Raw genomic sequence first — 12,289 nt, forward strand, 5'->3', positions numbered from 1 at the left:
ATAAACATGGGTGTGCATCTATCTGCTTGGATGTCAGTTATGGTCTCTTCGGGGTATATTCCCAGTAGTGGAATTGCTGGGTCAAATGGTATCTCTATTTGCAACTTTTTTTAGAGTCGCAAGTTATGTATCTACTCATATACAGTGCCACATTCTTTTAATTATTGTAGTTTATGATGTCTCACTTTTTATTAATAATTTCAGTTTATTCTTCTTTGTGTGTATTTATTTGTGTTTTAGTTTGAAAATTTGTTTCTCATTTTATTATGAAAATCTACATTGTAGATTATAGAAAATCTTGGCACAGTTATATAATTTATAACTTGAGGAGACTTACAATCTTTGTCACATTATTATCTTGTGCCAAGATAATATTGTGTCTTTCCATTCATTCAAGATTTTATTTTTGCCTTTTAGGAGGATATTAAAGTTTTCTTCATTACTTTTCTAACTATACTATTGTTTAATAGAACGTTTCTCCTACTACTTTGTCTGTCTCTAACTCTTGCTATGATTCAATTTATCTATCATTTTAATTGCTCTAGCTTAAGTTATGTGTGTATTTGCCCCATATGTCAGAGAAGCCAAATTGTAAATGCCTTCTTAAACAACAACAAAAATTCTTTTGACTGCTCCATGACTTTCCTATAGTGCCTTTCTTTGAATCAAAAGAGAAAGAGAACAGATATGTGAATCATAACTACTCATTGATTAGGGAGTTCACTATTTCTAAATCGTTTGCCTTTCTTGATCATGCCTCTATATATTTGCCCTTCACCTATTAATGATTCTTGTATCTCAGAGGATTAATGACTTTGCACACTATGTGAAGTGTTTTCTCTGTAAAGAGACAAGGGCAAGCCTATAAGATATGGTTTCTCCTTCATTCAGTTGTTGAAATATAGAGACTAGACTTAGGTTACAGTAACTTAAAGCTGTATTTTTCACTTTCTCAAGCCGTTCCAACCTTATATCATTGCTTGTTTATCATGTTTATTTCAGAGTGTCCTTTTAAAATTAGAAGTGGCAAAATATTTTTTTTTCCCTTTTAAAGCCATTTCAGGCAAATTTAAGTGGTTATTTTAGGGAGAAAAAGCTTTCATTTTCAGGAAATATTCCAATTTTTATCTTAAAAAGTTGTTGACTTTTCCCATAGATGCCCTACTTCCATCTGTACATACTTTTTAGAATTGGTATTGACATCAGCAGTATCACTTTTCATTTTCTTTGGCATAATTTAAAGTATATAGTATGATAAATGCAAATAATGTTAACTTTAGACTGTAAAAGCACATTTTGGGTGATTTATTTTTTACCATGATTAAGAAGGAAAAAAAATTAAGCCAAAAATCAAGCATAGATTCTTAATTGTTACCATCCTGTTTTTCAGCCTGGCTGGGTTGTTTTGGACCAACCAGATGCTGCTTGCCATTTGCAGCAGCAGCAAGAACCTTCTCCTCTACCTCCAGGATGGGAAGAGAGGCAGGATGTCCTCGGAAGGACCTACTATGTAAACCATGAATCTAGACGAACACAGTGGAAAAGACCAACCCTTCAGTACGTGCTGATGGCCTTCACGTTGGTTCTTTGGGTACATTTGTACAGTTAGTGCTTATTCTGGAAGCTGGATCATACAGATTCGTCATAGTTTAGACATCCACAACCTGTAAGAATACCAGGATTTTTACCCAGCCCAGGGCTTAAAAACAATGCCACCCAGCTCAGTTTTCCTAGTGATAATATCTAAAATTATTTGAACCACAAAATACGACCTTTTTAATTGCTTCTTAATTTATAAAAAGTGTCAGTTATTTATAAACATTTTTAAGTACTGTGTAGCAATAAAAGGCACATTTTTCTCTTCAGAAAAATTTAGAAAATGTTTTTGTAATTCATTGTTAAAATATTCAATATGCACAATATACTATTTCTTTATTATACTAGTTTATTTACATAATTCTAATACATTATTTTTCACACCAGATTCAAAGTTCATAGAGTTTCCAGAGGCATATTGTTTAGGAAGTGGATGCCACTCCTGCTTCCATGGTTTAAGAGTAATCTAGAAAATATTGGTTAAATTCCTTATGACATATATGTAATTCTTGCAGCTTTCTCTTATAAACTGTGTGGAGCTGTTTGAGATTTTCTCCTTAAGTTTAATTTACATAATAAAATAAAAATACCACGAAATTATTTGTTAAACTCTCATATTCATTCATGTCAATTTTATTTTGAGTATCCACACGTGCTAGGCATTATTAGAGGCAGATTGAGAGACACAGATGTCACAGTCATACATGTTAAGAAATTTCACAAAAACTTAACTTTAATTCCATAAAATACTTTTAGTATTACACTGTGCTCACTCTTTAATCTTGTGTATGTTGAAGCAAGCTTTGGCTAAAAGCAGCAAATGCCGATCAAATAGAGGTGTTTTTAAAATATGCATAGAACTGTGACTGTCATTTGGCTATCTTAAGGCATAGTTGATGGCTTTTAAACTCCCACTGTAGGGACAACCTAACAGAGGCTGAGAATGGTAACATTCAACTGCAAGCGCAACGTGCATTCACCACCAGGCGGCAGATTTCCGAGGAAACAGAAAACATTGACAACCGAGAGTCTTCTGAGGTATAGAAAACATTTTTTTTTCTCACTGACAATACATACATTAGTGCAGTAGATGACAGTATCCGTGGCTTAAGCTTATCTGTTTGCTTTAGAACTGGGAAATTATAAGAGAAGATGAAGCCATCATGTATAGCAGTCAGACCTTCTCATCACCTTCCTCATCAAATAACTTAGATGTTCAGACTCATCTTGCAGAAGAATTGAATGCCAGACTCTCCACTGGTGGAAATGCAGCTGCCAGCCAGCCAGTATCCACCTCAGTAAGATACACTCATTATTTTACTGTACTGTATCCTATAAAGGCTTAAGGATTTTACATATTTTTCCATAAATGTTCCCTTCAAGGAGTATGACTTTTTACATAAAATTTTGCCTTTAGTGGCATGTGGTAATGTATTAGGGACTTTGGGATCCTAGAGCATTATCATTGATAGTTTTCAAGTATCCCTGTATAGGACAGAGTCATGGACAATCTAAATAGCCATTATAGTCGAAGTGGCCTCCCACGAAAGGCCACCGGGAACACACCTGTAATGAGCAGATTTCAGCAGGTGAGGAGAACACGAAGCATGGAGACACATGGGGTATCTCAGCAAGGGGGTGCTAGGAAAGGGCATGGGCTCTCTTTAGGTGATTTTGAGGGGGTTTCGGGAAGCAAGGCTTTGCTCTGGATTAGATGCTGTCAGGGAGTAGAGGTGGTCCTTTCGGTGGTGCAGGGAATTCATCTTAGCCATAGCTGTCTTTTACTAGAGCCGGTAGAGAAGCAGCATTCACCCACAGCAGGCAGGATATGGGGATATGGAGATATTTGGAATTTTGTGGCTTGGACAGTGGTCATGTTTTGTCTGTGTTCGGACATGATTATAATGCTCTTTTTCTCGTCTTGATCCACCGTGGCCTCAGAGTGTTTGTCTGATGCTGATGTTCTGGGAAGTTATGTTCAACTAAAAGCCTTTCAGTGAGTGCCAGACTGGCCACTACATTTCAGGGACTACTTTTCTTTTTCTTAATTATAATGTGGTTTTAACCTTATATCACAGATGTCACCAACACAACACATGTATGACTAAGAGCTAGCTAGTACTTTGACTAAACAAGGAGATAAATGATCTTCCCCCCACAGCAACCACTATGAAAGCTTTTGCCTGTGGGTTTGGGTTTGGAAATATACAGTGCCATGGTGAGACCTCTCTGGCTAGCTGGCGTTCTAGTCTGTCCTCCACAACATCAGGGGAGAATCTTTTTGTGGAAGCAAAGGTGATTGTTCTCTGATGATGCTATGCTCACTTGAAGTTGGAGTTCTCCAGCTTTTCATTCATCGAATACATATTTATTGTAAACATGTATGCCAGGCACTATAACCTGGCTGGTTCATCGCTGATGAATCTCATCATTAGAAATTCATCAGTAAATGAAGTAGACAAAATCTCTGGCCCTCATGGAGCTTACATTCTTCTGCAAATGTTAGCAGATCAGCCACTGCCTCTTATTGTAAATAAAGTTTTCTTAGAATACAGCCCTGGCCCAGTACTTAAATGTTAAGCTATAGCTGCTTTCACATCACTTAGCAGTTGAGTCCTAGTAATTATAGAGGCCATTTAGACCAAAAGCTAGATATTTACTATCTGGACCTTTGCAGTAAAATAAATATTTGATGACTTCTGGGCTCGTACCATCGGAAAGAAATTTCAGTGTAGACAGTTCTGTGCTTGGATATTCATGACTGTATCCAGAAGCTAATCTGCCTGCCTACTTCCTTTTTTAAAAAAAGGTCAGAGTCAGTGAGACTGGCTCAGCACAGGGCAGGCTTCAGAGCTGTTGTACAGGCAGGTGACTCAACAGCACGTCACAACAACAACATCTTATTTTCCATTTGTTTCTTGGTAGGAGAATGTGAAAGGTCAGTCAGAAGACTTAAAGAATAAGCTATTTTGACTTGCTAACTGTAAATCACACAGGATTCTATTCTCTTTCTCTCTTTTAAAAAAATTATCTGTGTGATACATGACTTCCATGTAATGGAATACTATGCAGCCTTTGAAAAGAATGAGTTGACTTTGAATATCAAAGCTGTATGAAATCTCTAAGTAAATTAAATCTTATTCATAAATACAAAACAGCAAAGAACGGAACAGTGTGTTTGGTATACCATTTATGAAAATTATTTAATAGTGGAGAATCAATACATGTGTAATATGTCTTGAATACTAAAGACCTCAGGAATATTGCTTGTCTCTAAACAGAGAGTCTCCTTCCTAACGTGTCAGAGATTGTGAAGTTAGGTCCAGGTTCCTATCTGTTGTTCACAGGAATGCTATGAGTCATAGATGATTTAACAGAACCTAACAACAACTAAAGAGAGAACAGAGTGAGCAGGACATATTATATCCTTTGCCATTCTGTAGGAGAAAGATGAGCAATCTCCTACCATGTGATTTACAGCGTCTGAAAATCCCCTGGAGGGTCACCTCTCAGTCTCAACTCGACAGCACATAACAACAACAGCAACAATATATTATATTATATAATATATATATATGTATATATATATATATGTATATGTATGTGTGTGACCTGTTCAAAATATTAGTTTATTAATTTGTTTTTCTTTTTTATTGTGAATTGAGTGAGAGTTTATAAAATAGGTTTTCCATTCCACTGTTCATATACATTTTGTTTTGTAACATTAATTAAAATGCCCATAATGTGACCACACTCTTCCTGCTTCCTCCCAATATCCTCCTCTTCCTGAATCCCTCTTTTCCAATCCCTTCCTACCTGCTGAGCTGTATGCTAACTTATTATTTTTAAAGCATTGTATGTTCATGGTTAGAAATGCTTACAATACTGAGGTGTAAAAAATAAAAATTAAGTCATCCATCTTAACTCCACCATTTGCTCCCTCAGTCACTATTAATGGTTTGACATATATTGTCCTTTATATTGTCTATATATCCATAACCACACATGCACATGCATATATTTGTGCATAATTACTCCAGTGAGATCATGTAATATATACTTTTCTGGATAACTTTTGTTTTACCCCCACATACTGTATGTTAAACTTTGGATCATCTCACTTTATATAGGTCTGCTCCTTTTAAATAAAACCAGCAAACACAACCATCAAACTCTGGCATATTGTACAAGTAGCCTATTTAACAAGTACGCTATTTAACCAGTGCGCTCATGATAAAGATCCTTGCTATAAAACAGTACTACAGTAGATGTCTTGATTTAACTTATGGGCATATTATAAATATTCATATCCTTTAACAAAACAAAGATGGTATAGATAGTGGCAGTAGCATGGATTTATATACACAGAGAGAAACACTCAGATTTTAAGGAAACAATTATTCTGAAATGTTCACGTAGAGCTTTGAAAGGGTTCTTTCTGTTTGACCTCTTGCTGAGAAATTACCTTTTTACACCAAATAGGCTGATTTTAACAGATCCCCAGATATTAAGATGTAGATTCTGATTCTCTATAGTTGGAATCCTTCTCATTGTTGTCGAGTTCGAACAGACTCATAGCTGACCCTACAGCAGATTGTCAGAGGCTATAAATCACACAGGAGATTGTCCACCTTTCTCCTATTGAGCCACTGGTGGATTTGAACTTCTTGCCTGAGTACCTTTGCTGTACAGTCTCTGTGCTTTTCAGCCAGCTCCTCTCCCCTCCCCCAACCGCTTCCTTTGCACAGGTGTACTCATCCTGCTTTATTATCTGCCATCTAAGGGCAAATCAAAATCTAAAGTTATCATCCTCTGTTTGGGTTTTTTATTAGAATCATTCCAGCAGAAGAGGCAGCTTGCAAGCCTATACTTTTGAGGAACAGCCTACACTTCCCGTGGTGAGTTTTATTTTATCCCTTCAAGTATTAATAAAAATGAAAAACACAAGCACCTTCTTTTTTAAGATCTAGGAAAGTTAGCGGACAGGTAGAGAATCCAGTACAGACCCTTCTTTGTCCATTTGTAATAAAATAGAATAGACAGCATATCACAGCCCAAACAGGAACAAAGCAGAGTTAGTTTTTTAATTTCTTTTTTAATTGAGATTTTAATGAAAGTTTATAGAGACCTTGAATTTCCATTTATTCAATGTTGCACATTTTTCTCCCTGTCACCTCTTCCCCCCAGTTCGCTTTTCTCTTTGGAAAAAAAAAATTCTTTCATTGTTATATAGTCCCTCATCCCCAACCCCCAGTCCACTTTACTGTGCAGCTCTTATTCTGGACTCTTGCCATGCAAATACTACCTAATCATATATTCCTTTTATAGAGTTCTCTCCCTCATCTGTTTCAATGCCATGTACATTATTTAATCCCCTCTTTTCTTAGTTTTCCCTCCAACCCCTGTCAGTCCCGTTTTATAACAGTGGACTTAGGCAGTATTTGTCCTTTTCTAACTGAGATATTTCACTCAGCATAGTGTCCTCCAGGGTCACCCATTTTGTATATTTCATGAGTTCATTGTTTTTCAGTGCTGCATAATATTTCATAGTGTGAATATACCACAGCTTCTTCAGCTGTTCATTTGTTGATGGGCACTTGGGTTGTTTCCGACTCTTTGTTATTTTGAACAAAGAAGCAATAAACATGGGTGTGCATATATCTGGTTGGGTTGCAGTTATGGTTTCTTTAGGGTATATTCCCAGCAGTGGAACTGCGGGTCAGATTGTACTTCTATTTGCAACTTTTTGAGAAAGCGCCATACCGCCTTCCATTGTGGTTGCACCATTTTACACTCTCACCAACAGTGAATAAGTGTTCCAGTTTCTCCACAACCTTACCAACATTTGTTGTTTGCTGCTCTGTTGGATTTTGCTATTGTTACTGGTGTGAGATGATATCTCATAGTTGTTTTGATTTGCATCTCTCTTAGAGCTAGGGATTTTGAACATTTCTTCATGTGTTTGTTTGCCATCTAAATGTCTCTTTGGTGAAGTGTGTGTTCATATCCTGTGCCCATTTCTCAATTGGGTTGTTTATCTTGTTGTGGTGCTCAAGTATTCGATAAAGTCTAGATATAAATCCTTTATCAGACATGTCATTACCAAATATTTTTTCCCAATCTGTGGCTTCTCTTTTTACCCTGTGGGAGAAGTTTTTGGATGTGCTTAGGGAATTGATTCTTAGAAGGTCCCATTCTTCTATTTTATCCTCTCATGGTTGTAGGTTTTTCAGGATGCTGGGAAGACTGTTCCTGGTGTGGATTAGTGCTTCAAGCTTTTCTCTACTGAAGTTTATAGTCCTTGGTTTTAGTCCTAGGTCTTTGATCCACTTTGAGTTGGTTTTTGTGTATGATGTGAGGTGTGGGTCTTGTTTGAGTTTTCAGCAGATGGTCTTCCAATTTGCCAATACCATTTGTTAAAAAGACTGTCATTTCCCCACTTATTTCTTCTCCTTGTCAAAAATCCATTGACCATAGTTAGATGGACTGATTTCTGGGCTCTCAATTCTATTCCATTGATATATTGTCTGTCATTGTACCAGCACCATGCTGTCTTGAACACCATGGCAGTGTAGTGGGATTTGAAATCAGAGAGTGAGATGCCTCTTACCTTTTTTCTGTTTTTTTAAATTTTATTTTATTAATTTTAATGAACATTTACAGATATTTTGGATTTCCATTCATTCATTGTTGTACTTTTTTCTCTACCCCCGCCCTCAGTTCGCTCCTCTCTTTGAAGAGCAAAGGATAAACTCCTTCATTGGTGTACAATCCCTCCGCTCCCCACCCTGAATGCACTCCACTGTGCAACCTTAATTCTGGATTCCTGTGATAACCATAATACCCTATCATATATCACTTTTAAACTGTTCTCTCCCTCATCTGTTTCAATGCAGTATACATAATCTATCCAGTTTTTCTCAGTCTTACCCCCACCCTGATGTCAGTCCCATTCTACAAGAGTGGCACTGTGCAGTATTTGTGTTTTTGTGACTGAGATATTTCACTTGGCATAATGTCCTCCAGAGTCACCCAATTTGAATAATATTGCATGAGTTCCTTGTTTTATTAGTGCAGCGTAGCATTCCATTGTGCGAATATACCACAGCTTCTCTATCCATTTGTTTGTTGATGGGCACTTAGGTTGTTTCCAGCTCCTTCTTGTTGCGAACAAAGCTGCAGTAAACATGTGCATATATCTGCTTGGATGTCAGTTGTGTTCTCTTTGGGGTATATTCCCAGTAGTGGAATTGCTGGGTCAAATGGTATCTCTATTTGCAACTTTTTGAGAAAGAGCCACACCATTTTTCACAATGGTTGCACCATTTTTACGCTTCCACTACAACCTCGCCAGCATTTGTTGCTTACTGTTCTGTTAAATTTTGCTATTCTTACTGGGGTCAGGTGATATCTCATAGTTGTTTTGATTTGCATTTCTCTTAGAGCTAGGGATTTTGAACATTTCTTCATGTGCTTGTTGGCCTTTTTTTCTATTTTTAAGGAATGCTTTGCTTATTTGGAGCCTCTTTCCATTCCAAATGAAATTGGAGATTGCCTTTTACATCTTGTTGAAGAATGGGATTGGTATTTGTATTGGGATTGCATTGAATGTGTAAATTGCCTTTGGTAGTATTGTCATTTTCACAATATTGAGTGTTGCTATCCATGAGCAAGGTATATTCTTCCATTTCTCCAGGTCTCTTTTTGTTTCTTGTAGTAATGTTTTGTAATTTTCTTTGACTAGATCCTTTGTCCTTCTGGTTAGATTTACTCCCAAGTAAATGAATCTTGTGATTAGCTATTGTGAAGAGTATTGTTTTTCTAGCTCCAGTTCTGTATTCTCTTTGTCATTATAGAGAAATCCAATTGATTTTTATATGTTGATCTTTTATCGTGCCATTTTGCTGAATTGGCCAACTATGTCCAGTAGTTTTCTTGTTGAGTCTTTAGGTTTTTCTAAATATACTATCATATCATCTGCATAGAAAGATAATTTTACCTTCTCTTTGCCAATCTGGGTACTTCTTATTTCCTTTTCTTGTCTTATTGCTACCACTAAGACTTCCAAAAAGCAGAGCTAATTTTTTACACTACACATGTGTGTGGTAATTTCTGCTGCTAGACCACTGGTTTCAAATCCCAGCTCCATTCCTTACTAACACTGTATTTGTTAACAAATTGTTTCCATTTTCTATGCATCTAAGCTTCCTTATTCTGGATGCTGGATCCGGCTAATGCCCAAAGTGTATCATCATCTCACATATTTTGGGCAGATTGTCAGGTGGGGCCAGTCCTTGGGAAAAGACATTGTGCTGGAAAAGGCAGAGAGAGAGGAACAAGATGGGCAGGAGCATGTTGAATATTGTGAAGATGGTGCAGGAGAAGACAAGGGTCACATTTGTTGTTCATAGGGTCACATTGAGTCATAATTGACTCAACAGCACATAACAATGACAGTACCCATGAAGGAACATGGTTCTTTTTAAAAACTTTCTCATTTATTAACTTAATTTCCCCATTATTCTTCACTTTAGCTTTTGCCTACTTCATCTGGATTACCACCAGGTTGGGAAGAAAAACAAGATGAAAGAGGAAGATCCTATTATGTTGATCATAATTCCAGAACTACTACCTGGACAAAGCCCCCTGTACAGGTACCTACAGTCTGTACTGTTTTGTTACAGGATTGGCACCTTCACTTGTTTTTGGAAATGCTTGCACCGATTTCTGGTACACACCAGATGCTTTTACCCACCTCTACTTATTTGTTCTCTCACTAGTGCTTCTTGTTGTTGTATACCTTTGCGTCAAAATCAACCCGTAGCTGAGCCTGTAGTGGATTTTCGGAGGCAGTTAATCACATGGGAGAATGCCCATCCTTCCTCCCCAGAGCAGCTGGTGGACTCAAACCCCGTGTCTTTGGGATTGCAGTGCTGCTTCTTAACACTAGGCTACCAGAGCTCCCTTGATCTCTAATAGGAATGTAATTATCCCTGGTATTTATATAAAAGAAGTCTGTATGAGAACAGAACAAAGAAAATAACACAGTCCACTGAGTAATTTTGTTATTTGAGTCGTCAACTCTATGTATTCATTTTTCTAAAAGATAATCCCTACCAAAACAATTGTGATGATGAAAATACTTTCTCCTTGGCAACAGTAGATCTCTAATAGGAATATAATTATCTTTTATATAATTTTTATTAGCAAAATACTTTTTTAAAAACCTCTATCTTATTACTATTAGCCTATATTTTTAAGGTTTTTTTAAATTTTAAATTGGTCTGCATGCAAAACCTGTATGAATTTTGTTTCATTCATATGCATTGTTTCACACATTCATCTGTTTGCATTGTGTTTCATACGATCATTCCCATATATTGTGTTTTATAAGATTAATTTTCATTGATCTATGCCCACAATTAACCCCATCTTTTCAGTTCCCCAACTGGATCTTTCCTAATTCCTTCACCTCCCTCCCTCACCCCAGCAAACTCTGCTACCCTGTGATTTCCCCCTCCCCCTCTTCTATCCTTGGGCCCCTAGCCCCTCCCTTCCCTCTTTGGACTTTTATACACGTCTTACTTATTCTATTTTTACAATAATGGTCTTATGTAGTATTTTTCCTTATGAGACTTGAGTTAGTTCATTCAGCACAATGCTCTCTAGCCTCTCCCATGTTATATAGTATTTTCAAAATCATTGTTCCTGAGTGCTGCTTAGTATTCCATCGTGTGAATGTACCACAATTTCTCAATCTATTTGTTGATTGAAGGACAATTTAGGCTGTTTCCATCTTCTTGCTATGGTGAATAACACTATTGTGAACATCAGTGTACACATGTCCATTTGTGTGTCAGTTTTGTTTTCCTTGGGTATATTCCTATCAGTGAAATAGCAGGGTCATACAGAATTTCTATGTTCAGTTTTTTTGAGGAAATGCCAAATTGCCTTCCAGAGTGGTTGTACCATTTTACAGTCTCATAAACAGTATATGAGAGTTCCAATCTCTCTGTATCCTTTCCAACATTTAATACTTGCTGTCCTGTTAAACTTTGCCACTACTGCTGGAATGAGATGTTGTCTCATTGTGGTTTTTATTTGCATCTCTCTTATTGCCTGTGATTTTGATCATTTCTTCATGTGTCTGTTGGCCGTCTGAATGTTTTCCTCTTTGAAAAGTCTTTCCATCCATGTCTTTTCAGTCTTTTTCTTGTCTTTTAGTTTTCATGTCTATCAGTCTTTTTTTCTGGAGGCCCTGTAGTATTCTGTAAACCTTAGTTATGAGATCTTTGTCTGAGATTTAGACATGTATTTAACACTGAAAAATAACAGATACTAAAATGGTAAATACCTATATTTATAATACTAAGTATTAACAAATTATCATATATGTTCCTAATTGTTTTTTAAATAATATGTTTCAGATGATGCTAAATTTTATTTAACCAAGCTTTTTGTCCCATTCCTCAGGTGGCTACTTTGTTGAGTTTGTTCTGTTTTCATTCTAACCTATTATATATACTTCGCTAGAGAACCTCATAGGGGTTTTTGAAAGCCTGCTATTTTGGAATTGAATGGCCAGTGCTGCTTCTTATTCTGTCTTACTCTGAGAGCACTACTGCAACCTGTTCATCCTGGGTGACCTTTCTAGCATTTGAAACACGAGTGGCATGTTGTTGTTGTTGTTGTT

The 12,289-nt window shown here is 36.8% G+C and overlaps 1 protein-coding gene across 5 annotated transcripts in view; it reads left to right on the plus strand.

Moving 5' to 3' along the window:
• The window catches only part of NEDD4 (neural precursor cell expressed, developmentally down-regulated 4, E3 ubiquitin protein ligase), a 176,929-nt gene that overhangs the window by 127,076 nt on the left and 37,564 nt on the right, over positions 1-12,289 (plus strand). For 4 of the 5 annotated variants that reach the window (XM_006894518.1, XM_006894514.1, XM_006894516.1 and 1 more), the window contains 5 exons: positions 1,391-1,557; positions 2,517-2,634; positions 2,727-2,894; positions 6,429-6,494; positions 10,131-10,250. In XM_006894518.1, the coding sequence (XP_006894580.1) occupies positions 1,391-1,557; positions 2,517-2,634; positions 2,727-2,894; positions 6,429-6,494; positions 10,131-10,250 (639 nt within the window). The remainder of the gene's footprint in view (positions 1-1,390; positions 1,558-2,516; positions 2,635-2,726; positions 2,895-6,428; positions 6,495-10,130; positions 10,251-12,289) is intronic. The other variant, XM_006894515.1, reaches the window with a different exon arrangement.

The sequence above is a fragment of the Elephantulus edwardii genome, unplaced genomic scaffold (assembly GCF_000299155.1).
Source record: "Elephantulus edwardii isolate Elephantulus edwardi_28Jun2011 unplaced genomic scaffold, EleEdw1.0 scaffold00145, whole genome shotgun sequence".
Classification (NCBI taxonomy): domain Eukaryota; kingdom Metazoa; phylum Chordata; class Mammalia; order Macroscelidea; family Macroscelididae; genus Elephantulus; species Elephantulus edwardii.